The following is a 25,292-nucleotide window of genomic DNA, read 5'->3' as shown; positions in this document are numbered from 1 at the left end:
TTCTTTTTTCTGCATTGTCTAATTTGGTCTGCCTTTTGTGCAACAGCAGCATGGATGCAAGAAAATATTCACAAAATTTTTCGAATTCACTGGACAATTTTTCTTCTATGAGTGTGCAAACTTTAGTGACTTTCAAGTGCCTATCATGACAGACATTGTGCAATGTAAATCTCAACAACATTCATGTCAGTATCCATTATTGGACTACATTAAGAATGAGCTCACATTAAACACAATGAGTTTGAACAATCACTTCTTGGCAAGTTTCCCCTGTCAAATTCATCTCACGATGACTGCCTCATAGTCGCGAATCTCGGAACATCTGTGCCTTACACACTGTGTCAAGATCCATTCACTCTGGTCAGAATGCAATGTCCAACCATATTGCTTCCCACAGCAAGCAAAGTTTAGGCCAATGCCTACTGACCCTGCATAAGTTCCACCAAACATGGGGTTGACCAAATGTCTCCCCTGTGCCAGTCACCATACGTCACACACTGTTGTGTCAAATGGGGTCCACTGCAATCATCAAAAATGGATACAACATGCCTTTTAACAAGGCACACCTATAGTGTGGCCTTCCAATGAAGGACAAACCTCTATAGTTTGCCTCACTGTAGCTATTACTATGTCTCTGCAGGGATCACATCCTGATACAGCTTGAACTACCAGGCTTTAGTACTGAATTGCTGCAACTTTAAAATGAGGATCCTATGATATAACTACTGGAGTTCAACCTCCATGTCAATGCATGGTTCTCCGCAGTGGAGTTAATAATGGAGCATAATAACATCCTTAATGATCAGGTGAAATTTGTGATGCTGATTGCACACCAAAATGGCAACAGCACTTTAATCAATGATATTGTTCTCCACCCTCCAGGTTGTGACAAGTACATCAAAGTGAAACACACCATATTAGAGTGCCTTTCTCTTTAAACAGATACAGATCATCTGTTATGAAGAACTAGGTTTACCAAGACGCCACTGCAATTATGGAGCAGGCTCCGAGTAATTGCAAACTATACTGTACTGTCTGATGCTATGTTATGGTGTCTTTGGCTACTTATGTTTCCACCACACATCTTGTCATCAATCCAGATACGAGAAGTGTGTCCCAATACAGTGAAGTTTGTCAGTGAGAATGATATGTTCAGTCATGGGGCAAACTTCTCGTATCTGGATTGATGACAAGATGTGTGGTGGAAGCATGCACACAACAACAGAATAAACAAGCCATCATTCTTCAAAGATGCCACTCTCCACAGCCAATGGACATGTAGTGCAGCACTGCACACACCACCAGATCTCAACCGGCTACCCATACCAGCACCTTCATTAAGCACAGCTGACCACAGGCAACTATCTCCAACACTCATTCAGTCTGAATCCAACCAGCAGACTACCATGTTCGGCAGCAAAGCACAGTGTGGACCAATTGACAGTGCAACAAGCACTCCATCCAGCATGTGCCATTACTTGTTTCATGCATGTGCCAGCTCAGATCTGCAAGCCATCATTTCATTACCCAAACTGATATACTAGTCCAATGAGGGCACACCAGGCTCTTGCAACATATCCAGCTACCCAACCTCCACATCTCATCTCATGACACTGCCTTGAATATGACACATCCACTCGCCTCACACACATTATATCTTAAGGTTTTCACAACAGTGTAGCAGCACCACCGTTTAAGATAGGAAAAAGCTAGTTTCAGTGCAATATTTCTGAGCGCACAGATTACAACCAGGCATGGCTACACACAGCAGCAGATTGGGTAACAGCGTTCCAGTCCACGGTGGGTTGCTGGTTTGACCCTCTGAGGCTAACGTGATGTGGGGTCCGTGGCCAGCCAGTGGCGGGCCACTCGATGGATCGCTATTGCAGGCAGTCTTGTTGGTTCCCAACACACACCGAAGGCATCTCGAGATGAGGGCTGCAGATTTGGCTGTCAAATCGCAGGCGCTTGTTGTTCAAAAAATGGGTTCAAATGGCTCTGAGTGCTATGGGACTTAACTTCTGAGGTCATCAGTCCCCTAGAAATTAGAACTACTTAAACCTAACTAACCTAAGGACATCACACACATCCATGCTCGAGGCAGGATTTGAACCTGCGACCGTAGCAGTCGCTCGGTTCCAGACTGTAACACCTAGAACCGCTCGGCAACTCCGGCTGGCATGTGCTTGTTGTTGCCACGATCTTAATCACAACGACGAAGAAGCACACAGCGGGCCGCCCTGCAGCTCCCAGTGACCAGCGCTGAGGCAACAGGAATGAAGGCCGCTGAGGCAGCTGCCAGCACATACTGACATCGTTAAAACTCCGTGGCTGTACATGGCTGGCACACCGCAGTACATTACATGGGTCACTGAGGTAGCCCTTCCATGCCAGAGGAACATGGTACTGTAGCTGGGAATAATAAAACACTTGAAGATCATGGCCGAGTTTTAATGCGTCGCATCCTGACAGTTTCCATCCACATCCAACATTCCTCCGCCTCACGCCAACATCTACATTTCACAGTGACAGCTACAACAGGAAGATTTTACCTCATGGACACAGATTCTGATATGAGTGTACCCCCTCATATACTACTTCTCCATCTTCTTGTGCACTACCAGCTGCCTTATGAGCTACTAATTATTCTGTGATCAAGGTTCACAGTTCTAATGTTGCCACTATCGACTTGGTGCCCAATCTACAACTCCACTGTGATTTCCTTGGCACTGCAGTCACTGAACCAGTCATTGGGGCTGACTTAATGGCTCACCACAAGTTGGTTCCTGACCCCACTTGATACATGGTCATGCACATTCCCACTGGATTAATTATCCAGGGAATTCCATCCACTACAGGTGCTGAAACACCACCTGCTATTTTTCCACCTACGTAGCTTGCATTGGAGTCACTTTTTCACATCTCTGTAAGCCAGCAGAATCTGTGGATTTGCTATTCCAATAGCAACACTTGAAACAATTATGTGTGGATATCCTGGCTGATACCATTTGACTGCATCAGTGGACTGACACCCTGTGTAACCATGTAGACACAGTGGAAACCCCACTTGCCACTGCACATGACATCATTATAAGCTATAACTCCAAACACGGTGCTACAGTGGCACTAGCTCACCTGGACAGAGTTTAGTACAGTGTTCTGTACAGTGGTTGCCCCTGCACCAGCTGCGTGTGACTTTCTATCTCCTTTGAGCCTGTGCCACTTTGCAAATAATAACCAAACACTCAACCACATCATAACCACTCCTGGACACCCAGCACAGCAGAAAGTGTGCCACTTGTCTCCTGATTCCATTAGGGCTGCTGAAAAGATGGTGAACGAAATGTTAGCTGCTCTAATAGTCCACCCATTTGACAGTCTTTGGGCATCTCCAGTCTGCCTCATGCCCAAAAAGAGTGGTGCTTTCTGGATGTGTGGGGATTACAGGGGCCTTGACATAAAATTCATTTCAGACTCTTTCCCAGTTCCAAACATCCAAGACTTTACATCTCCTGGTGGGTGCCACCATCTTTATCATAATAGACTGCCAGGTGGCATAGCTACAGATACCACTGAACCCTGAGGATCTCCCCAAGACTGCCCAGAACTATGTCATTCAGACTCTTTGAACTTATATGGTTGTCACACGGTTTAAAAAAAGACCTGGCAGAGATTCATCAATGGCATACTTCATGATATTGATCGGTGTTATGCCTATTTGGATAACATACTAGTATTTTCAGCTCCCCCAGATGAACACAGATTCCACCTCTAATGAGTTTTTGAGACTTGACTACTACTCCTCTAATGAGGTTTTGAGGCTTTAGACCAGATTGGAGTAATTGTTAATGAAGAGAAGTGCCAATACGCAAACATACTGTGACTTTACTTGGACACTTCCTCAGTGCTAATGGTTAAATGCCAACTGATGACTGTACTGCTCTTATCAGTTCACTGTCACCAAGAACTCCATAGATTCTTGGGGATGATAAATTTCTACTGCAGACATAGACAAATCTAGAAAAAAGGTGGTCCCATGGACATCACATATGCTGCACTTTTAATGATATCAAAATGTGTTTCCCATCAGCTGTCAGTTTTGCACTACTGGATCCTCAGGGCCACCTTCTTATTACATCCAATGCAAGTGACACCACCATTGGAGATGTTCTCAAGCAACACGTTAAAAACTTCCAGATTTTGAAAAGAAATGATTAGCATATGACTGGCAGCTTATTAAGCCATCAAGTTCTTTCAGGAAAACATAGAAGGATGACAACAAACCTTGTTTACTAGTCACCATCACCTGCAACTGCTCGATGTGGAGGTTCAGAAACTTAAGACTTTATTCCTCAATTCACCACCAACTTCTGCCACATCCTGGTCACAGACTATATGTCTAGAGGGTCAGTGATCATCAACAAACCTAACTTCACCATGGTGGCTCAGCTCCATCTTGCCAATACAGAACTGCAAAACTGTATCTCAGACCTGACTTCTGGTCTTAATATCTCATGTCAACAACTACATTTCATGTTGTCAGCTTCCTTTCTATAATAATGGATTTATACAGCTTCCATAAAACCTCCAGTGCATGTGACTTCAATGAAGTTTCTTGTACCCATGTAGTTCGCAGAATTATAGCAGTTCATTTTCTTATCTTAAAATGTAAAGCACTGAGCGATAGTGAGTAAATATACCAGTAGAGAACGGAATGTCAACAAGTGGATGCAGCACAATCCCTACGAGGCTCTGCCAAGCGAACAATCTATAATTAATACCATAATGTAACCTAAACTCTATGTTCGTACACAGTATATAAGCATTTCTATATACCAAATTAAAGGTAGTCATGACAACAAAACAGAAATGTGTAAATATGCAATCCATATGCAAAGCAGCAAGTATATATCTTACATAATAAATAAGTCATTAGCATCATATCAGCATAAGCAAATAAATGTTCATACGTAATCTTAATAAGTAAACATGAAGGCACAAGCAGATAAATCACAAGTATAACTTACATACTTAGCCATATCAGCACAACTCATCAGGTGACAAATACAATTTAAATAAATAGGCACAGCAGGCACATAATGAAAAATATGATATCAGTGAATAAGCATAGCAGCCAAGCAATGAATAATATACACAAGTAACAACCCTGTTCATTAATAAAACATTGTCAAAATCAGCAAATGTATGCAAGCATGTCGCTTCACAAGTAAATTCATAGAGCATAAAATTTAATACAAAGTTTAAATCACATAATTGCGAGCAGCAAATTACGTATAAAGTACATACCTAAGTAGAAATATGTTACTTGAAAAATAAACTCAATTAATAGTTACCTTTGTAGTTTATTACTTTCTTCCTCGAAATTACATTCTTCCTGAAATTTTCTCGATAGCAAGTCTTCTTAATGTAGGACACACAGAGAATTTACCTGTAGTTCTTAAAGATTTTATACAACTGTATCCTGGAAAAACTGAACATTAATAACATAAGTTACCAAGTAACTATAGCTTTATACTGAATTTAACCGGAGAAATTAGACTGTGTATTTGTTTACAGCTGTCAGTGCATTTGCACTGAGCACTTGATCAGCTGTAGGTAGGTGTGATGTTGGAAGTAATTGTTTCTGGTCTAAGGTTACTTTGTGTGGCGGGCAGACTGATTGTAGCTTTGTGTATGTGCTGCCGCTAGAACACGGCGCGGTATCCCTGTGTTCTCTGCATATTTACGTGTAACTGTTAATTTTCTCAAAAGTATGTCATTCCACAAAAATTTTAACGTTTGATATATGATGTATTCCCTTAGAGCGCCGTGATTTAAGAGTTTCTACTTCAACAGTGTTATCATGAATAATTTTGCGAACTCTATATGGACCATTATAAAGCAGAAAAAATTTGCGACACAAGCCTTTTCCTTTGTGAGACAAATGATGAGATTTAATTAACACCTTTTGATCAACTGACAAAGTTTTTAAACGACCAGTACGTTTCGATGATTTCTCTCTTCTATCAGCCGCAGATGGAATATTTTGTAGAGCCAGGTTGACAACATCAGAATGCCGCAGTTTCCGTGTAGGTGGAAAAGGAATGATTTCAGAAATACGACTTGTTGGTGCTTTATTTTTTAATATCAATATAGGTGGTAAAGAAGTTGAATCATTAGGGAGTTCATTCAGAATGTTTTGAAAAATGTGAAGATACTGATCCCACGCTCTGTGATTATGATGACTATAAAGACGACACAATTTATTAATTTCCTTCATCCATTTCTCTGATGGGGTGGATTGAGGGTGAAAAAGTGAAATGAAAATTGGTTTAATCTTACGACGCCGTAGAGTACGAAGATAAGTTTTAGAGTGAAACTGTGATCCATAATCTGATATAACTTTATCAACGTGACCCACTTCTTTAAGAAAATGTTTGATGAAGGCATTAGATACTGAAGAGCTGTTTCTTTGCGTAAATGTGTAAAACACACATATTCTGATGTCAATTCCACTACTACCATAATGTACGCAAAACCATTAGTAGAACGAACCACCGGACCTAACAAATCGACTGCAGCCATCTCCTTTAATCTCGCTGTAATGATAAGAAACAACGGTGCTCTGTGAGAAATAGTTGGCGGCTTAGCCTTTTTGACATAATATTCATTTAGCAAGAACAAATCAAATACGTTATTCCACATTACTCAAGTAGCAATTTTCTCGTAATTTATGAAAGTATTTTCTGGCACCAAAGAGTGCATAGCTGAAATGTGTGTACCAAATCAATTTATTAACCCACTCACTCATCAGGAATGCAAAATTGCAAACTAACCAAACAGAGTTGTCAACCGATTTTCGTTTAAAAAGAATATCATTACGAACTAAATAATACTGTCTAATCACTACGCTTTCCTTTCTCCTCCCCTTCTCCTTAATGTCTTTCCAGATTGGATCCTTGTTTTGCTCCTTAGCGATGTCCTGGAGCGAAGACGAAATGAAATTTTCAAACGCAGCACCTTGTTTTCTTTGCAGTCTTCCTGAGTACTTTGTTTCAAACCCATAGGTGCACGTGATATAGCATCCGCAATAATATTAGAACCTCGATGTAAACAATACTATAATCAAATTCCTGTAGATACAGTGCCCATCGTGATAATATTCCATGTGTTAATTTTGTTGACATAAGAAATTCCAGAGCTCGATGATCAGTGTAAACCTTAGTACAAAAAGATGCGAAATTTTGTGAAAGCCCAAACAACAGCCAAAGCTTCAAGTTCTGTGATCGAATAAACCTTTTCTGATTTAAATAAATAAATTTAGAGAGAACACGACTTCCAAATGCAATAGTTTTGTGTACTACAATGCCGTTTTCTTCTATCTCTAGAAATAAGTGTGCACCTAGGCCTTTGTATGGTGAGTCCGTCGCCAAACAATAATCTTTAGATAAATCCGGGTGTGAAAGAAGTGGAGCAGCAACTAAAGCATCACGAAGTTGTTCAAATTCTAATTGAGCTTCCTCATCCCAAAACCAATTAGAATTCTTTCCAGAAAGTTCAAATAAACGAAGTGTGGCCAAACTGTCTGATCTAACAAAGCGTCTAAGAAAATTACAGACACCAAGGAAACTAAGAACATCAGATCTAGTAGTAGGAACAGCATAATTACGAATAGCATCTAGTTTCTCTGGATCAGGAAGAATACCTTCTGTTGAAATAATAGGAGCAAGAAATTTCACCTGAGACCGACCAAATTCAGATTATCGTCAACATATGAAGTAATATTGTTATTAAGATAATCAGGTAAAATTAAATTTAGACCACAAATGAATGCTGCTGAAGATACAGTAAGCCCAAACGGTAATTTCCGAAATTGATAACAGTTACCAAAGGCTAAAAAAGCAGTGTATTTTCTACAATCAGTTCAATTTGACAAAAACTTGACGGAGATCAATTGTGGATAAATCTTTAATTCTATGGAAATGTTGAAGAAGTTCATCTAAATTTTGTGGACGGTCAGTTTCAGGAATGATGATATTATTTATGTGTCTGGAATTCAGAACGAAACGAATTGACCCATCCTTTTTAAGAACGACATGTAATGGGCTGGTATAAGGACTGACTGCTGGCTCAATAATGCCTTGATCTAACATGGATTGAAGTTCATTCTTAACCTTGTCTCTATAAGCCAAAGGAATAGCGTACGATTTCCCCCAAAATGGTGTGTGTTCTTTTACTTTAAATAAATACTGTAAGCCTTGTATAGTTCCTGCGTGATGACTAAATACTGTAGTATGTTAAGCCAAAATTTGGTGTAATACTTCTCTTGCAACGTCATCTGTCACATTATATCATTCATCGTGTCTCTGTATCTATTGTCGTTGTCATGAATGAACACAATGTAGTCACAATACTCAGCAAAAATATCAGAAGTAAGAAACCTTAAACAATTTGTGACTGATTCAGATTTTGTTACACACTCGAAAAATTTCAAACATCTCGGCATTCAGGCAACAGTCAAGTTCACGCTTCCTTCCTTAAAGTTTAAAATTGCTTTATATGTGTTAAGAAACTCCATACCTAATATAATTTGTTTACTGAGTAATGGAAGAATAATAAAATTAGCAGAAAATTCATATCCTTGACAAACGAAATTTAAGTTGGTCTGTTGTTTGACTGCCACACTTTTTCCAGAAATAGCTCCTCAAATTGTGGTTTTAGAAACAGTTAACACAGGACAAGCAATAGTTCTTACACATATACGAAAAACTGATTCACTAATAACATTCAATGGGCTCCTAGAATCTAAAACCGCAGTGAACTTATTCTTACTCACACATACATCAATAACAGGATGTAAAAATGCGTCTACATTATTTTCCTTTTCGCCTAGCAAAATATCTCTCATGTCTTCCAAGCGTACGTAGTGTAAAGTCGTAGTGTCATTACTTTCTGACCCGTCTTGTGTTGCTGCCAGAAGCCGAAGCTACAAAGTCATTGTCGATTGTTTGTGTCATGTCTCTGATTATTCGCGTCACTTCGCAGATCAATTTCCATGATTTGCAGTTGTCTCTCTGAATTTTGGTCATGTGGAGGATGCCAGTTAGGTCGTTCCTGTCTGTGAGATGTAAATTCTTGGTTGTGTCTGTTATTAAAATTTCTATTTTCATGGCTTTCTGCATGACTACTTCTTGTGTAATTTCGACTGTCACTTCTGAAATTATTGTTAGGTTATTTCTGTCGTAAGCATCTCTATTATTGTATCTATAATTTCTGTCTTGATGATACCGATTACTGTTTCTGTATGATTGATCATTCAGGTAAGAATTTCTGGTATTATAATTGTCTGTGTAATTTCTGTTAGAACGTCTGTTATTGTCATAAGGCTGGTATCTATTGTCCTGTCTGTTATTCCCAAAATTACCATTATAACGTCCGTTCCAATCATTATCCCTTTTCTCTGAAAATCTATTGTGATTACCGTTACTGAAAAAATTACAAAAAGTTACATCGTCGTTGTTATACTCAAGTTCTTGTAGCAAAGTCTTAAAAGTTTCAATATCGTCTTTACATCTTCCGGCTAAAGTAATGTGTCTTATCGAATTAATTGGGTTGGAAAGGAATTGATTATTGTCAAGTTCGCGCCCTGGCGCTCTCTTGTTGCATCTCGTAAATGAAATATTATTTTCTTCAAAACCCCCCGCTATCGGTGATTCTAAATTTCTTATACTGTCTTTTCTATGATTTCGTTTTCAATTTGTTTAACTTGTTTTCGTAAAGCCTCAAATTCCCTTTTAACACGTTCATTAAATTTTCTCTGATTTTCAACATGTTTATTTATATTCTGGTACTCTGTTTCTGCAAATGGCAATGGAGCTGTATCATCTGAATCTCTGTTCCCATTTATATTAAGATTTGTCAATTTGTCTGAAATCTCTTCAACCTTTTCCGTTAAGTCACCTATTTGTTCTTTCTGTTTATTTACATCTTCTGTAAGTGTCGCGACTCGGCTTTGACACATTTAGTAGTTAACTGTTCATATTGTTGTGTAAGGTTATTTTTTCTGTCATTTGGTATGGATTCCTGGATTCTTTTAAATATTTCTTCCTTATCGTGTGCACGTTGTAAATTTAACTCTGAAAATTTTTGTACTATCACGCGATCTCTTTCTTCCTGTTCTCTATCCTGTTCCTTTTGTCTATTTTCTATTGAAGTAAATCTATTATTGTGAGCATTCAAAATTGGTTGTACTTCACCTATTTGTTCTTTCTGTTTATTTACGTCTTCTGTAAGTGTCGTGACTCGGCTTTGACACATTTAGTAGTTAACTGTTCATATTGTTGTGTAAGTTTATTTCTTCTGTCATTTGGTACGGATTCCTGGATTCTTTTAAATATTTCTTCCTTATCGTGTGCACGTTGTAAATTTAACTCTGAAAATTTTTGTACTATCACGCAATCTCTTTCTTCCTGTTCTCTATCCTGTTCCTTTTGTCTATTTTCTATTGAAGTAAATCTATTATTGTGAGCATTCAAAATCGGTTGTATTTCTTCTCCAATTTCTTTCTTTAATTCATCATTCATGTTTTCAAAACATGTCCCTATTCGTGAGTCTAACCGTGTTGCCATTGTTCCCATCTCTGTTTTAAATTCAGATCCTAACTGTGTTTTCATTGTTCCCGTATCAGTTTTAATTGTTCCTATTTGTGATCCCAAATTTAATATTCCACTCATCAACTGCTTCATATTAAATGGTTCGAAATTCTTTTCGCTCCTAACATTTCCCGTAAAATTTACTTCCTTCGTCATAGCCGTAAATCCATCTGTGTTCGATACTATTCCAGAATCTTCCATCGTTAATCTCGTATCCTGAAAATTTTCCGATTGTGAAAAAATTTTAACTGGTTCCGGACTATTTTCCCAGCTTATTAAATTGTTTTCTACTTCATTATTCACCATACTGTTCTCCTCTGTTGGCGAGTTCGCCATGTTAACAACTTCATAATTCTGACTATCCATCATTCTTGCCTTTTCATAGATCGCGTAATCATTTACAAAACATACAAAACTCGTCACTATACGAAAATTACACACAATATAACACTTTATCACCAACAATACCATCCACACGAAATGCTTCCCGACAAACACGAATAACGAACAATTAAAACCTTCACAATTGCACAAAATTGTCAAACCCGTATACGACACATAAAAAATTAAATTCTACAAAAATACCATTAGAAGAATGACAAGACAACTACAAATGTTCAAATCTACACGTGCAATATAGATTACAGTTACTCAGCAAATTACTACAACAATACTATTGTCTATTATTTTTACTATCAAAAGAATTCCATGGGACGATCCGAAGCAGCGGTCGCCACGTGCATGGGGGCTTAATTAAAAAGAAAAGACTAATATTAATGAATAAATGCAATAATTTTACTACCTGTGTGACCGGTTATGAAGTCTCGTAACCGGTTGGCCCTGACTAGTATTAGCACGCAATCTGACTGCATAAAATAAAAATAAAGAATGACAAGGAATTTCCACTAACACAATTGATTAATTAAGTCCCCTGCAACTATAAAAGCTACGAAACAACAAAGCACAAGTGTAACTGCCCTGTGTGTGGTAGTGTGCCTCAACGTACATGTATTGCTCGGTTTTTTCTCAATACAACAAAATGTTTTATCAACATTTACAATGGACTAATTGAAAAACCAGAAATACTATAATTGCACATAGAAACCAGAATTACAAGTCTAATAAATGAACACGAGCAAGATGCTCTGTTGATTGTACCTGTGAGCAAGAGGGATTGTTATTAATGAAAACTATAATACCTTTTTATCTCATTACATATTGACGAAAATATTCCATTACACCAGCATCATAAATCAAAAGCCCATCTCCTTTCTCAAATATATTCTGACAATTGCATCTTCTTCCATCTATACATTACACAAACCAAACAGTACAACACTCAGATCGTCTACTCTCTCGCCCAAAAGAACAACGACTGCCCTTGACATCCTCTGAACCAGTGTTGCCAACTCGAAAAAACCCGAGTCGCTAGATTGAATATCAAAAGTCGCTAGAAAGTCGCTAAAACTGGTTTTACTATGGGTGTACTGAAAATTTCGTGCTGTGAATGGTGCAATAAGCCAGTGTGTGTGTTTGTGTGTGTGGGGGGGGTAATAAAATATTAATAAAAATTGTCTCATACATAATTGCTATATTGTCTTAATTCAATGACACATCGGTTGCAACAACATACATATAAAATACACTAACATTTAATTAAACATGCTACCATAATTGACGCAACTCATAAATTGTTGTTTCAATCACAGTAGTCAAATATACTAGAAATATACAACTATATTTGTAATAAAAGAAAGCAAGAACTTAAATTAGATTACAAAATACACTCCTGGAAATTGAAATAAGAACACCGTGAATTCATTGTCCCAGGAAGGGGAAACTTTATTGACACATTCCTGGGGTCAGATACATCACATGATCACACTGACAGAACCACAGGCACATAGACACAGGCAACAGAGCATGCACAATGTCGGCACTAGTACAGTGTATATCCACCTTTCGCAGCAATGCAGGCTGCTATTCTCCCATGGAGACGATCGTAGAGATGCTGGATGTAATCCTGTGGAACGGCTTGCCATGCCATTTCCACCTGGCGCCTCAGTTGGACCAGCGTTCGTGCTGGACGTGCAGACCGCGTGAGACGACGCTTCATCCAGTCCCAAACATGCTCAATGGGGGACAGATCCGGAGATCTTGCTGGCCAGGGTAGATGACTTACACCTTCTAGAGCACATTGGGTGGCACGGGATACATGCGGACGTGCATTGTCCTGTTGGAACAGCAAGTTCCCTTGCCGGTCTAGGAATGGTAGAACGATGGGTTCGATAACGGTTTGGATGTACCGTGCACTATTCAGTGTCCCCTCGACGATCACCAGTGGTGTACGGCCAGTGTAGGAGATCGCTCCCCACACCATGATGCCGGGTGTTGGCCCTGTGTGCCTCGGTCGTATGCAGTCCTGATTGTGGCGCTCACCTGCACGGCGCCAAACACGCATACGACCATCATTGGCACCAAGGCAGAAGCGACTCTCATCGCTGAAGACGACACGTCTCCATTCGTCCCTCCATTCACGCCTGTCGCGACACCACTGGAGGCGGGCTGCACGATGTTGGGGTGTGAGCGGAAGATGGCCTAACGGTGTGCGGGACCGTAGCCCAGCTTCATGGAGACGGTTGCGAATGGTCCTCGCCAATACCCCAGGAGCAACAGTGTCCCTAATTTGCTAGGAAGTGGCAGTGCGGTCCCCTACGGCACTGCGTAGGATCCTACAGTCTTGGCGTGCATCCATGCGTCGCTGCGGTCCGGTCCCAGGTCGACGGGCACGTGCACCTTCCGCCGACCACTGGCGACAACATCGATGTACTGTGGAGACCTCACGCCCCACGTGTTGAGCAATTCGGCGGTACGTCCACCCGGCCTCCCGCATGCCCACTATACGCCCTCGCTCAAAGTCCGTCAACTGCACATACGGTTCACGTCCACGCTGTCGCGGCATGCTACCAGTGTTACAGACTGCGATGGAGCTCCGTATGCCACGGCAAACTGGCTGACACTGACGGCGGCGGTGTACAAATGCTGCGCAGCTAGCGCCATTCGACGGCCAACACCGCGGTTCCTGGTGTGTCCGCTGTGCCGTGCGTGTGATCATTGCTTGTACAGCCCTCTCGCAGTGTCCGGAGCAAACTTGGAAAGGATACATTTGATTACGAGACAGGATCTACATAATATACACTCCTTGAAATGGAAAAAAGAACACATTGACACCGGTGTGTCAAACCCACCATACTTGCTCCAGACACTGCGAGAGGGCTGTACAAGCAATGATCACACGCACGGCACAGCGGACACACCAGGAACCGCGGTGTTGGCCGTCGAATGGCGCTAGCTGCGCAGCATTTGTGCACCGCCGCCGTCAGTGTCAGCCAGTTTGCCGTGGCATACGGAGCTCCATCGCAGTCTTTAACACTGGTAGCATGCCGCGACAGCGTGGACGTGAACCGTATGTGCAGTTGACGGACTTTGAGCGAGGGCGTATAGTGGGCATGCGGGAGGCCGGGTGGACGTACCGCCGAATTGCTCAACACGTGGGGCGTGAGGTCTCCACAGTACATCGATGTTGTCGCCAGTGGTCGGCGGAAGGTGCACGTGCCCGTCGACCTGGGACCGGACCGCAGCGACGCACGGATGCACGCCAAGACCGTGGGATCCTACGCAGTGGCGTAGGGGACCGCACCGCCACTTCCCAGCAAATTAGGGACACTGTTGCTCCTGGGGTATCGGCGAGGACCACTCGCAACTGTCTCCATGAAGCTGGGCTACGGTCCCGCACACCGTTAGGCCGTCTTCCGCTCACGCCCCAACATCGTGCAGCCCGCCTCCAGTGGTGTCGCGGCAGGCGTGAATGGAGGGACGAATGGGGACGTGTCGTCTTCAGCGATGAGAGTCGCTTCTGCCTTGGTGCCAATGATGGTCGTATGCGTGTTTGGCGCCGTGCAGGTGAGCGCCACAATCAGGACTGCATACGACCGAGGCACACAGGGCCAACACCCGGCATCATGGTGTGGGGAGTGATCTCCTACACTGGCCGTACACCACTGGTGATCGTCGAGGGGACACTGAATAGTGCACGGTACATCCAAACCGTCATCGAACCCATCGTTCTACCATTCCTAGACCGGCAAGGGAACTTGCTGTTCCAACAGGACAATGCACGTCCGCATGTATCCCGTGCCACCCAACGTGCTCTAGAAGGTGTAAGTCAACTACCCTGGCCAGCAAGATCTCCGGATCTGTCCCCCATTGAGCATGTTTGGGACTGGATGAAGCGTCGTCTCACGCGGTCTACACGTCCAGCACGAAGGCTGGTCCAACTGAGGCGCCAGGTGGAAATGGCATGGCAAGCCGTTCCACAGGACTACATCCAGCATCTCTACGATCGTCTCCATGGAGAATAGCAGCCTGCATTGCTGCGAAAGGTGGATATACACTGTACTAGTGCCGACATTGTGCATGCTCTGTTGCCTGTGTCTATGTGCCTGTGGTTCTGTCAGTGTGATCATGTGATGTATCTGACCCCAGGAATGTGTCAATAAAGTTTCCCCTTCCTGGGACAATGAATTCACGGTGTTCTTATTTCAATTTCCAGGAGTGTAGATCAGTCTTATAATTTGTCCTTCAAGTCAATAAGACACCATAATGATGCAATAAGTGTAGAAGCATGGGTAAATGAAGTAAATGGTGGAGACAGTCCTTGTGTGCTTTTCTATAAACCACAGGATGTAGTCCTTGATTCGTACCCACAATTAAAGCGCTCTGATTTTGCATTGATAATTATGAACAATGCTCAAGGCGAGATATTAAAGAAATATGGGAACGACTGCGTTTGTGTTGATGGGACACATGGTCTTAATGGATATAATTTTGAACTTATAACTCTACTAGTGCTAGACGATCTAAGACAAGGGTTTCCATGCGCGTTTCTAATATCTAACAGGAATGACTCCCAGATGCTGTCCATATTTTTCCAGCACATAGAGGCAGGTTGGATCAATTTCGCCAATTGTTTTTATGTCGGATTTGGCCGAGTCTTTCTTTATTGCATGGAATGATGTCATGGCAGCTCCATCTATGCGACTTTATTGTACATGGCATGTTGATAGATGTTGGAGGAAGAATATCAAATGTAAGATTCAAGGTGTAGAAAATCAAGGTGAAGTATACAAGCAAATCAGAACTTTGATGCATGAGCAGGATGTAGATTCATTTGATGAGATGTTAAATATTGTGCTAGAGAGATTGGAATGTGATCCTGATACAGTTCAATTTGCCACATACTTCCGAGACAACTATGTTGGGAATGCAAATTGTTGGGCATATTGCCATAGATTGAATGCTGGAATCAATACCAACATGCATATAGAAAGAATGCATCGCACTATTAAATATATATATATATCTAGGTAGTAAATGTGTCAAGCGTTTAGACAAAGCTATTTTTGCATTGATGTCATTTGTGAAGCACAAACTGTTTGACAGGCTTATTGTGCTAAATAAAGGTAAACTGACTAGTAAACTTAAGGACATTCGCCTTCGGCATAAATCAGGGAATAATATTAAAGAGGACTTCATTACTATGGAGTTTTTTGGTTGGAAAGTGCGTTCTTCTTCAAGAAGGTCAACAGATTATTTTGTATATGATAATGACTTTCAGTGCAACTGCAGATTGATGTGCATTAAATGCAGGGCTTGCATTCATAGGTATTCTTGTACATGTATTGACTATATCATCAAATGGAATATGTGCAAGCACATACGTAGTGTTTGCCAAATTCAGTTAAAGCAGCAACCTTCTGAACACCTAAGAAATAGTGAAGTTACACTTACTGAGAGTGAAGATATTTCTGTTGTAGACGAGAAAACAGAAATACTAGCAGAGGTAACGAAAAAAAGTGTTAATGATTCTGTACCTTTGTCAGTCCAAAGAAGGGAACTTATCGGAGAGTTTTCTGGTATTGTATCTGAGCTGACCTCAAATGACTTGGAAACTGTTAAAAAAATGTTATCATCACTAACGGCAACTGTAGCTGTCGGAATGTTGCAGCAAAAACAGGCACCGCTGCAAATAGAAAGGAAACAATCACAAAAGATTTTACCTCAACGTAGACTGTACTCTACAAAGAAAAACAAAAGGAGTAATAATGCATCCCTGGTGCTACCAAATTCAGAAGAATCCAGTTTGATCAAATTATCTCTACTGGCAGACAAAGAAGATGCACTTGTGGAAAAAGGTATGTTACTAGTGCCCCCGCCCCCTTCCCCTCCCAACAACGTACATCCCTGCAGCAAAAAATGCTTGTAATGAAGCAGTCTGGTAAAATTCTACGTATGACTGAAGTGGCATAGTGTGCTGCTGATGGCAATGATCAATTATGAAGTAAATAATTAATGCTGTTCCTGTTCTCTAGTTGCCAGGTTCTCGTATGTACCCTTGTTTGCTCAGTAATTTAATTATCCTTGTAAAGCAAACATTTAGAACAAGTATTTACAAGAAACAAAATATACAGAATAAATAAACGGTCATTGCCAGTATCACAGCACCGCGCCGCCTGAGCTATAACTAAAACTTAACCAGTGCTCTATTATCTGTTAATGTCAGCAGTCTAATATGATATACTGTTTGCAGGTTCAGCTGTTCAAAAGCAACCAACAATAAAAAATACAGAGGGTGTAGCAGGTCCATTCCCCATTACAGCATGTGCCCTACAGCACAGCCCGACGAATTGTGAGTATTATAAATCCAGGTATTAATGTACCTTTTTGTTATAAAATATCATTCTAGTTTTATTCCATAGTTCCTCGTAAGTTACAGCAATCCGGTTTGCAATTCTGCTTGCAGGCTCAACTCCCATGATTCAGCCAATAGCAAAACAGGCTGAGGTGGTATCTAGTCCGTCTCTCGCTACATCGTATGTGCTGAAACACAGCCCGAGGAATAGTGAGTACTATGAATCAAGATATTAGTGCACCTCTGTGTTATGCCATTGTTTATTTTTGTCACAGCTCCTTATAAATTACTTACTGTAACTTAGTTTGCATTTCTGCCTGCAGGCTCAACTTCCACAATTCAACCAATACCAAAACAGGCTGTGGTGGTACCACATCCGTCCATCGGTACAGTGCGTGTGTTGCTACACAGCTCAACAAATGGTGATTTTCTATGAATTCAGGCATTAGTGCATCTCTTTATTATAAAATGTTATTCCAGCTTTATGCCATAGTCCCTTGTAAGTTATTTATAGCAATTTGGTTTTAAATGCTGATTGCAGGTGCTGTTCTCCCACATTTAAACCAGTGACAGGGCAGGATAAGATGGTATCAGTGCCTTCCCTTACTACAGCGCATGTTCTGCAACACGGCTATGGAATGGTATTATAAATTCAGGCAGTATTTGTGGATCCTTTCTGATCTGAAATTTTGCTTGTCAACTACAACCTTCCTTATGACATTTCATTTCTGATTTATACCAAAGACAAGTGCCCTTTTGTTTAGTTGAAATTTTTTTACCACTTGTCAGACTGGTTTTTCTTCACAAAATATATTAGTACAAATATAGCTATATAATAGTGTGATACATTCTTTCTGTATTGATGATGTTATGGTGAATATTTCACATTACAGGCATAGCCAATTGTCTTGGTTACGAATTAAACTGTATCAGGATCACATACATCCTTGTTGTGAATCATGTTGTCTGCACTGGCGATTTGTTCACGTGTCCCAGTACACCTCGCACATGAAGTACACTTCACTAGGAAAATTAAAAAATGCTGTAACTTTTAAATCACTGCAGATAGGACGTAAACTCTTTCATTCTAATCCATAAGAAACACTACAGTTTACATCCTTAATGGACATTACAAGCAAGTTACAGCAAGTTACACCAAGAATTATATTTAGCAATAGTTTTTAAATGAGGCTAAATTTCACTCCATAGTCTTCCTTATAATAATATCATACACACTTTATTTTACTCCTCACTAAACTTGAATTCAGAGAATCTTACCTTGCTTACTGAGGAGAAAGTGTCAGATGCAGTAAACACCAAATGAAAAGGCTAAATAAGACAATGCAGTGTGGTAGTCAGCACTCAGTATGATATAACCACCACTAGATATTGACATCTTCAGCCTTTAGAGCATAATTTCAAAAGTTTGATTAGTTGAACAATCTTTTTAGCTTGAAGTAAATGAAGTTGTCAACATAGAAAATACCCAACATTTTTATAATTTTCATTCAAGTTATGACTCACTATAAATAGATTTTTAAAACACAGGTTGGCTGTGAGACAGCATGGATGTGATAGATGGAATGTGCCATACGGTATATAGGCAAGATTGTGAACTCACTTTGTATGAGTGTTTTTCTCCATAATTCTCTCCCATGCCGCTCAGATGTCTAAAAATGTATTTGTGAAGACTGTCTCTGTAAGTTGAAGCAGTGACCAGCAACACAATATTCTGTTTACTCTTGATTCAATGCTTAACATATTCTGCAATTGGCACTTATTACAAGTTAATAGCACATGCATAAGCCAACAGCGAATGTGTTAATTGCTAATATTTGAAACTTGTGAGTAGCTAAATGACATAATGCTAGATTAATGGCTTCCTACTGCCCTCACAAATTGTAAACATTAGTTTTTGAAATTTTTTTCCCCTTCACACCACTTTTCAGCACCTGATATGTGCTCGCAACATTTTTGCTGTTTGGAAAGGTTTTAAAAAAATTTATTTCAACACAGTTAGCCAAGATATTTTTAGCCAAAATAATCAAAGTTTAGTTCTGCTAGCTGCAAAGGTATGCAGTGAACTCTTTAAATGCTATTAGTAGACCTTACATGAGGATTGATTGTTGGGGGATATGGTAGTTACTTTATGCATTGATTATCTCTGTTCTGTGTTCAGGAGTGTAACAGGCTCGTACTGTATGTGATGAGACTAAAAGTTTTCCAATGAGAGTGTGGATGTGCAGTTCTTAACATACTAGACTTCCATTTGTTGGTGTGACAGTCAATTCCTAATCTAACAACACAGGTTCATTTTTTCACTATTTTTGAAACTCCCTCCAGACTAATAGCCAGAATGCTTCTTTTGAGAATTTAGGGATTTTTCCTCCTAACTTTGGATGCCTGTTTTGTTGTTAGCCGTTTCACCCTGTCAGTTACATATAATGGTAAAATTTTACTTGCGGTTCAGGTGGCGTGCTGTGCTGATGTCAACAGCGACCAACCATGAAATAAATAATTAATCCTGTTCCTACTCTATGGTTGACGTGTTCTTGCATGTACCCGCGTCTGCTCAGTAAATTAATTATCCTAGTAAAGCGAACATTTAGAAAAAGTGCTTACAAGAAATGAAATATTAGAGAATAATTTCCAGCACTGCACGGTCGTTGCCAACATCACCGCACGAGGGCGCCTAAGCTGTAAGTAAAGTTTAACCCATATAAATGTGATATCTTCTTGTTTCCTCATTGTCATGCCACAAGGAGCATGAGTGCACCAGCTAATGCGCAGCAATAAGTTAGTAAGTTACTTGTCCTGTGACGAGTCGGAGAATTAAAGTGCCATAAGATTACACCAAGCTTCCTGGTACGACAGTGGCCACCAATAGACACTGTAGTATTCGTGAAGATGAGTGTGTCAAGTTGACAGATTCTCAGTATGTCCTACAAATAATTATTTGATAGTGTGCACACTTGATTGTATTTGGGCCTAACTTTTTGTTCTTAGTATTGGTTACGTTGAGGCTTCTGTGCATCTCATCTCTACTGTGATTTTCAAAGCAACTGTATTACCTAAATTTCTAATCCAAAGTTCCATTAATGTGGTTGCTCTTGAATCCTGTAGTCTAAGATTATCTTTTCACACAATTTCTTATGGTATTTCCAGTACTTGAGAAGGAACTCACAAATTGTTCATTGTTTTGAACACATATTATCCACTGCCCACTTACTGTTCCATATTGAAGCATTACTACTGTTTTGTAATGGGATTAGTTACATTTGGCTTGTAAATGTAATGTGACGTTACACATTGTGCCACAATAATCTTTACTAATCGTTAATTGTGTCTAAAATTAATAAAGTCTTAGCCCAACATTCCTTACTAGTTCCAAACTGTTTGTAGTTTTCACCACTGGCTTGTGAAATATACTTGATTACACTTTCGATACACATAAGGTACTAGTGCTACCATTGTGTGTCTGTGCCCAGTGCATGTCAGGAGAGCACCAAACTGGGCAGTGACTTTTAAGTATTTTATTTACTGCCAAAAATATGTCAATAAATGTGATCTTTAAAAACAAATAAATCACCAAAGTAAAAACTGAGATTAACCCATCTGGAACTGACAAACTTCCAGCTCGACTGATTGCTGTGGGATGTTGACAGTTGGATAAAATGGTGTCTTTTTTTTTCCTTCGCAACATATAGTGTAAACCATCATCCCATCCCCTGTGTTAGTCTCACCTGCAAAGTTAACAAACATCCAAAGGTTATACTTGACAGTATTACATTTCCAGATCAGGATGATCAGTATTTAAATTATGGTTTTCTCTACATTTGAGGTGCAATGAGTCTTATGTCTTATGCTGATTTCTCTTAGACAGGTAACTTTTGAAACTGAATAAGCTCACTGCACTGTTCATGGTAACAACTTATTTATAGTTTCCATCAGATAATACTAACCTTACAAGAATTCTTGAGGTATAGTTTATGGGTTGAAAGGCTGTGGTCAGTGTATAAAACTACTACTCCAAGTGCGGGAGACATCTTCAGAGGTACAATTGTAACTTCCATTCTACCTCGGAAGATGTCTCCCGCAGTTAGAGATGAAACGTCAGGAAGAAGTAATTTTATACATCAACCATGGCCTTTTAACCTGGAAATTTTGACTCAAGAAAATGTTGGCCATGAAAGTCTACATTGTATGACTTTACAAAAATTGTCACCTGCTGTGTCCCTTAGAAGTAAATAGTTAATAGTAGTAATGTTTAAGCACATACTAAATAAATCAATTATATTCAGCAACATGTTCAAGCATATTATTTAAGGATGTATCATTCAAAATTAAGCACAATTTGTTTTCACTGAGAAAGAAATAGAACTACACAAACAATGTATTCTACACTATGCTAATCTTTATTTTACCTCTTTGTGATGCTGTGGATTGGAAATAATACCTGGCAGAAGAGATATGGTGTGATTTGGATCCATTGTCTGAATGGAAATGTTGGTATACTTAAAAGCTTTATAGAAGAGGTCAGGACATGTCAAATTAGCAACAGATAAAATATTTGCGCACCGTTATTTCTAGATACTATTTTTGTACTACAATATGCTAAGAGGGCAGATTCTCTATATTGATCTGTTTCACCTTGTTCAAGTACTTAACACTATGTTGCCTACTATGTAGCCTTTTGACATTACATACAGCTAAACAAAAGGACACTTTCATTTTGGGAACTGCTTTTCACCAATGAAATTATTTCAGAGATAGTACTCGGAACCATTGAAAAAAAAACTACATCATTGCCAGATAAGTAAAGCAAAATTCTGTCACAAAAGTAACTGACAATACGTAAATCAAGATAATTGTTGGTTTTTGTTATTTTTGGGGGGCTTTTAGATAAGTGTGTGAAAAACTGGATTGGTTGTATGCTATAAACGGCACTGGTAGACTGAATTTTGGAGCAACTATACCCTTGAAATGTCTATTATTTTGCCCTTGATTTGATGTTTCAGCAACCTGTGATGCCAGGAAACTCACAGATAAACTAAATCATGTGCCAGATGTCGAGCACCATTGTGTTTGGAAGTTCCATTGTTCTGTGTGCGAACAGTTTTGGAAGTTTGGATGAATCAAGTTTCTGAAACTGACTGGAAAGAAACTTAATTTTCAAAAACTAAGATTTTATTGCAATTCATGATACTGTGAAATATTTTTATAATTGCTGTACATTCAGCTAAAAGTTACAGTAAAATTTTCTTGTAAGTTATGCCTGCAGAAACTTTTGTACTGAATTTAATCTTTTCTTTTGGTTTATAATTTTGATTTAAAATCTATTTTCTGTTTATATATGAAGTTTCAATTGTGTATCTTAATATTTGTAGCTGATGTGTAGAATATTTGAAAACTTTTTTTTCACGTTCTGTATGTTTTGTACGTCACTGTATTACTTCATAAAGTCTATAAGATATGATGACAAATTATGAATGCAGTCTTAAAATTGTATTAATAAATCATAATTAAAAATTTAATATTTAAATTCCAATCAACTGTTTAATTTTTTCCCATAACATACTCAAAATGTAAATGTGTCCTGATGACCCTGGTGTATCTTACGTGTTGCAATGTTTAAGTGTGCCAAGTAACAGGTAATAGTGAGACAATTCGTATGAGTGACTGCATTGGCAGTGTAAGCTGTGAACGCAATTTCATGTTAGCAAAAGCAAGCATCATCTGCAGGGAACCAGCGACTGTTGGATATTGAAATTGTAGACCAGCCACAAGTTACATATAATTTTTCTTGATTTTGAGTAGTTTCACTCAACAAATGTGAGCAGCTTCATAAAATTATGTGGCCAACGGCCACACATTACTTATGTCAGACTGTATACAGCACCGACGTCATACAAAAATAAAACAACAAACAAATGGACATCCATTTTAGTTTTTGGGATTTGAAATAAGTCGCTGATCTCGACCTGATACTTTGATTCTGTCTTTATTCAATGCCAAAGAGCCTATGCTTTGAAAGGACCTTTTAATTTGCAGAATATTTCTAAAATTTTCCAGCTTGGAAGTTTTTGAATAATGAAGTAAAATAAATTTCTGGTAACATGAAACTCTTGCAGTTAGGTGGTTGTAACCTGCATATAGTTCATTGCACTTTTAAAACTGGAGTGTCACAAACAAATTAGGAAAGACCACTATTTTCAGAGCCTTGTATTGTGTGTTTCATGATTTGCCTACGCGAAGGTGTCAATATACAGAATATATAGTGTCTTCAGGTTTTCCTTTGCAATTCTGTGGCACAAAATGGATTGTAAATGTGGCCCAACTAGCTTTTAAATTCTCCCACATCTAAGAACTTATATTTCTCAATTGGCTTAGAATTAAACTCTTACCTGATTCAGAGTGTTTGAAAACTCTATCTTAACAGTTGGAGACAAATTCTTAGGTCAAAAATTGGCTTTTTTTTTCACTGACAGCACATCCTTTCAAAAAATTTTATGTGATTTTCTAACTGATGTACCTATGGCTTATTTTTTGTGTAATGAGTTGTTCACTTGTACCACCTGATCAATGCAGCAAGTTGTCAGTTCAGACATTTTGCTTAATCGGAAAATCCCTCGTGTAGGCTGACATGAAGAATGTTAAGAATCTGATCACTGCACAATGCTTCGTGTATTTTGGATTTCACTGCAAAGGTACCAAAAGAAAGTTAAGGACTTGACTGACTGACATCTTGAGGCTAAAAGAAGAAATGTATTCCTGTATTATTGGTATAATACAAAAGCTACTTGAAGGCGAACCACTGAAATATAAACCTACTCATGCAATTTCATGTTTGGACCTATCAGCAGCATTAAATCAAGAAACACCTGTATAAAGATTGACATTATGACTTTAAATTCTCTTTCTGGTGAAAATTTGTGTTTGTGTCAAACAACAATATGTCAATATTTGTAACGATGCTCATATTCAAAAAGAAAAAAAATTGGCATTTTTCAAAATAAGTGAAACTTGGTTGGATGAACCTCATTACATTGCCACAAAAGAATGTTGTAATTTTGTAGAATTTCTTAAAATGTCAGTACTTTTGCCTGGAAATGCTGTTGTAGAAAGAGGTTTTTCAATAAACTGAATGTATTTCCAGAATTGATGCTCACTCTGTAGCAGCGTGTGCGCTGATATGAAACTTCCTGTCAGATTGAGAATGTGTGCCAGAGCTAGACTCAAACTTGAGTAGGCAGTGATGTACTGGCAGAAATGAGGTTGGGGTTTGAGTTGTACACGGGTAGTTCAGATAAGAGAGCACTTGCCCGAGTTCGAGTCTTGGTCTGGCACACAGTTTTAATCTGTCAGGAAGTTTCTGAGTGTATTGTTGAGAGTTAGAGTGAAAAGTATTCTTGCTCATAATGCTTGCACAGTGTTGACAATTTTAAAATCAACAGAAGTTTAATTCTGTCTATGTGTAATCCAAGTTGCTTGTACATAGATGACAAAAGAAGCAACTATGTGAAACTGAAAAACAACAAGGACAAAAATTATCCAGAAAAGGAATGAAATCTAAAATTAATGTGTTACAATCCCTGAAAACAAAAGTGTCAGCTGAAGCACCTAAAATTATGTCAGAAATTGATGTTTGAGAAAGTATACATTGGTAAGTGTGCTACAGAATGGTCGGTCAAAGTCAAACATGCAGGGAAGCTAATGCAGATGGGCAGGGATATGCAGGGTGTATGTTGTACCTGTTACACACACTTTATCACTTGTCTCAACAGGCTTGATGGGATGAAAAATCAGCTTTCCTGACAAACATTCAAACTGTCACATCACCAAGTAATCATTGATGAGTCGCCACAGTTTATTCAAATATAGCTAATACA

General features: G+C 39.4%; 1 protein-coding gene across 2 annotated transcripts; it reads left to right on the top strand.

Moving 5' to 3' along the window:
* Positions 1 to 16,687: 16,687 nt before the first annotated feature.
* On the top strand, positions 16,688 to 22,840 carry LOC124606825. 2 transcript variants are annotated; one of them, XM_047138896.1, is made up of 6 exons: positions 16,688 to 16,906; positions 17,302 to 17,400; positions 17,515 to 17,613; positions 17,727 to 17,825; positions 17,945 to 18,044; positions 22,422 to 22,840. In XM_047138896.1, the coding sequence occupies exons 1-5, from the start codon at positions 16,711 to 16,713 to the stop codon at positions 17,971 to 17,973; spliced, it is 522 nt and encodes a 173-aa protein (XP_046994852.1). In that variant the 5' UTR covers positions 16,688 to 16,710; the 3' UTR covers positions 17,974 to 18,044; positions 22,422 to 22,840. The 2 variants fall into 2 exon arrangements, with proteins under 2 accessions (XP_046994852.1, XP_046994850.1); XM_047138894.1 differs by having other exon boundaries at positions 17,482 to 17,613.
* Positions 22,841 to 25,292: the final 2,452 nt, after the last annotated feature.

This window comes from Schistocerca americana, chromosome 3 (genome assembly GCF_021461395.2).
Source record: "Schistocerca americana isolate TAMUIC-IGC-003095 chromosome 3, iqSchAmer2.1, whole genome shotgun sequence".
Classification (NCBI taxonomy): domain Eukaryota; kingdom Metazoa; phylum Arthropoda; class Insecta; order Orthoptera; family Acrididae; genus Schistocerca; species Schistocerca americana.
Note: the sequence above shows the minus strand (reverse complement) of the source record. Positions and strands in the feature narration are given on the sequence as shown.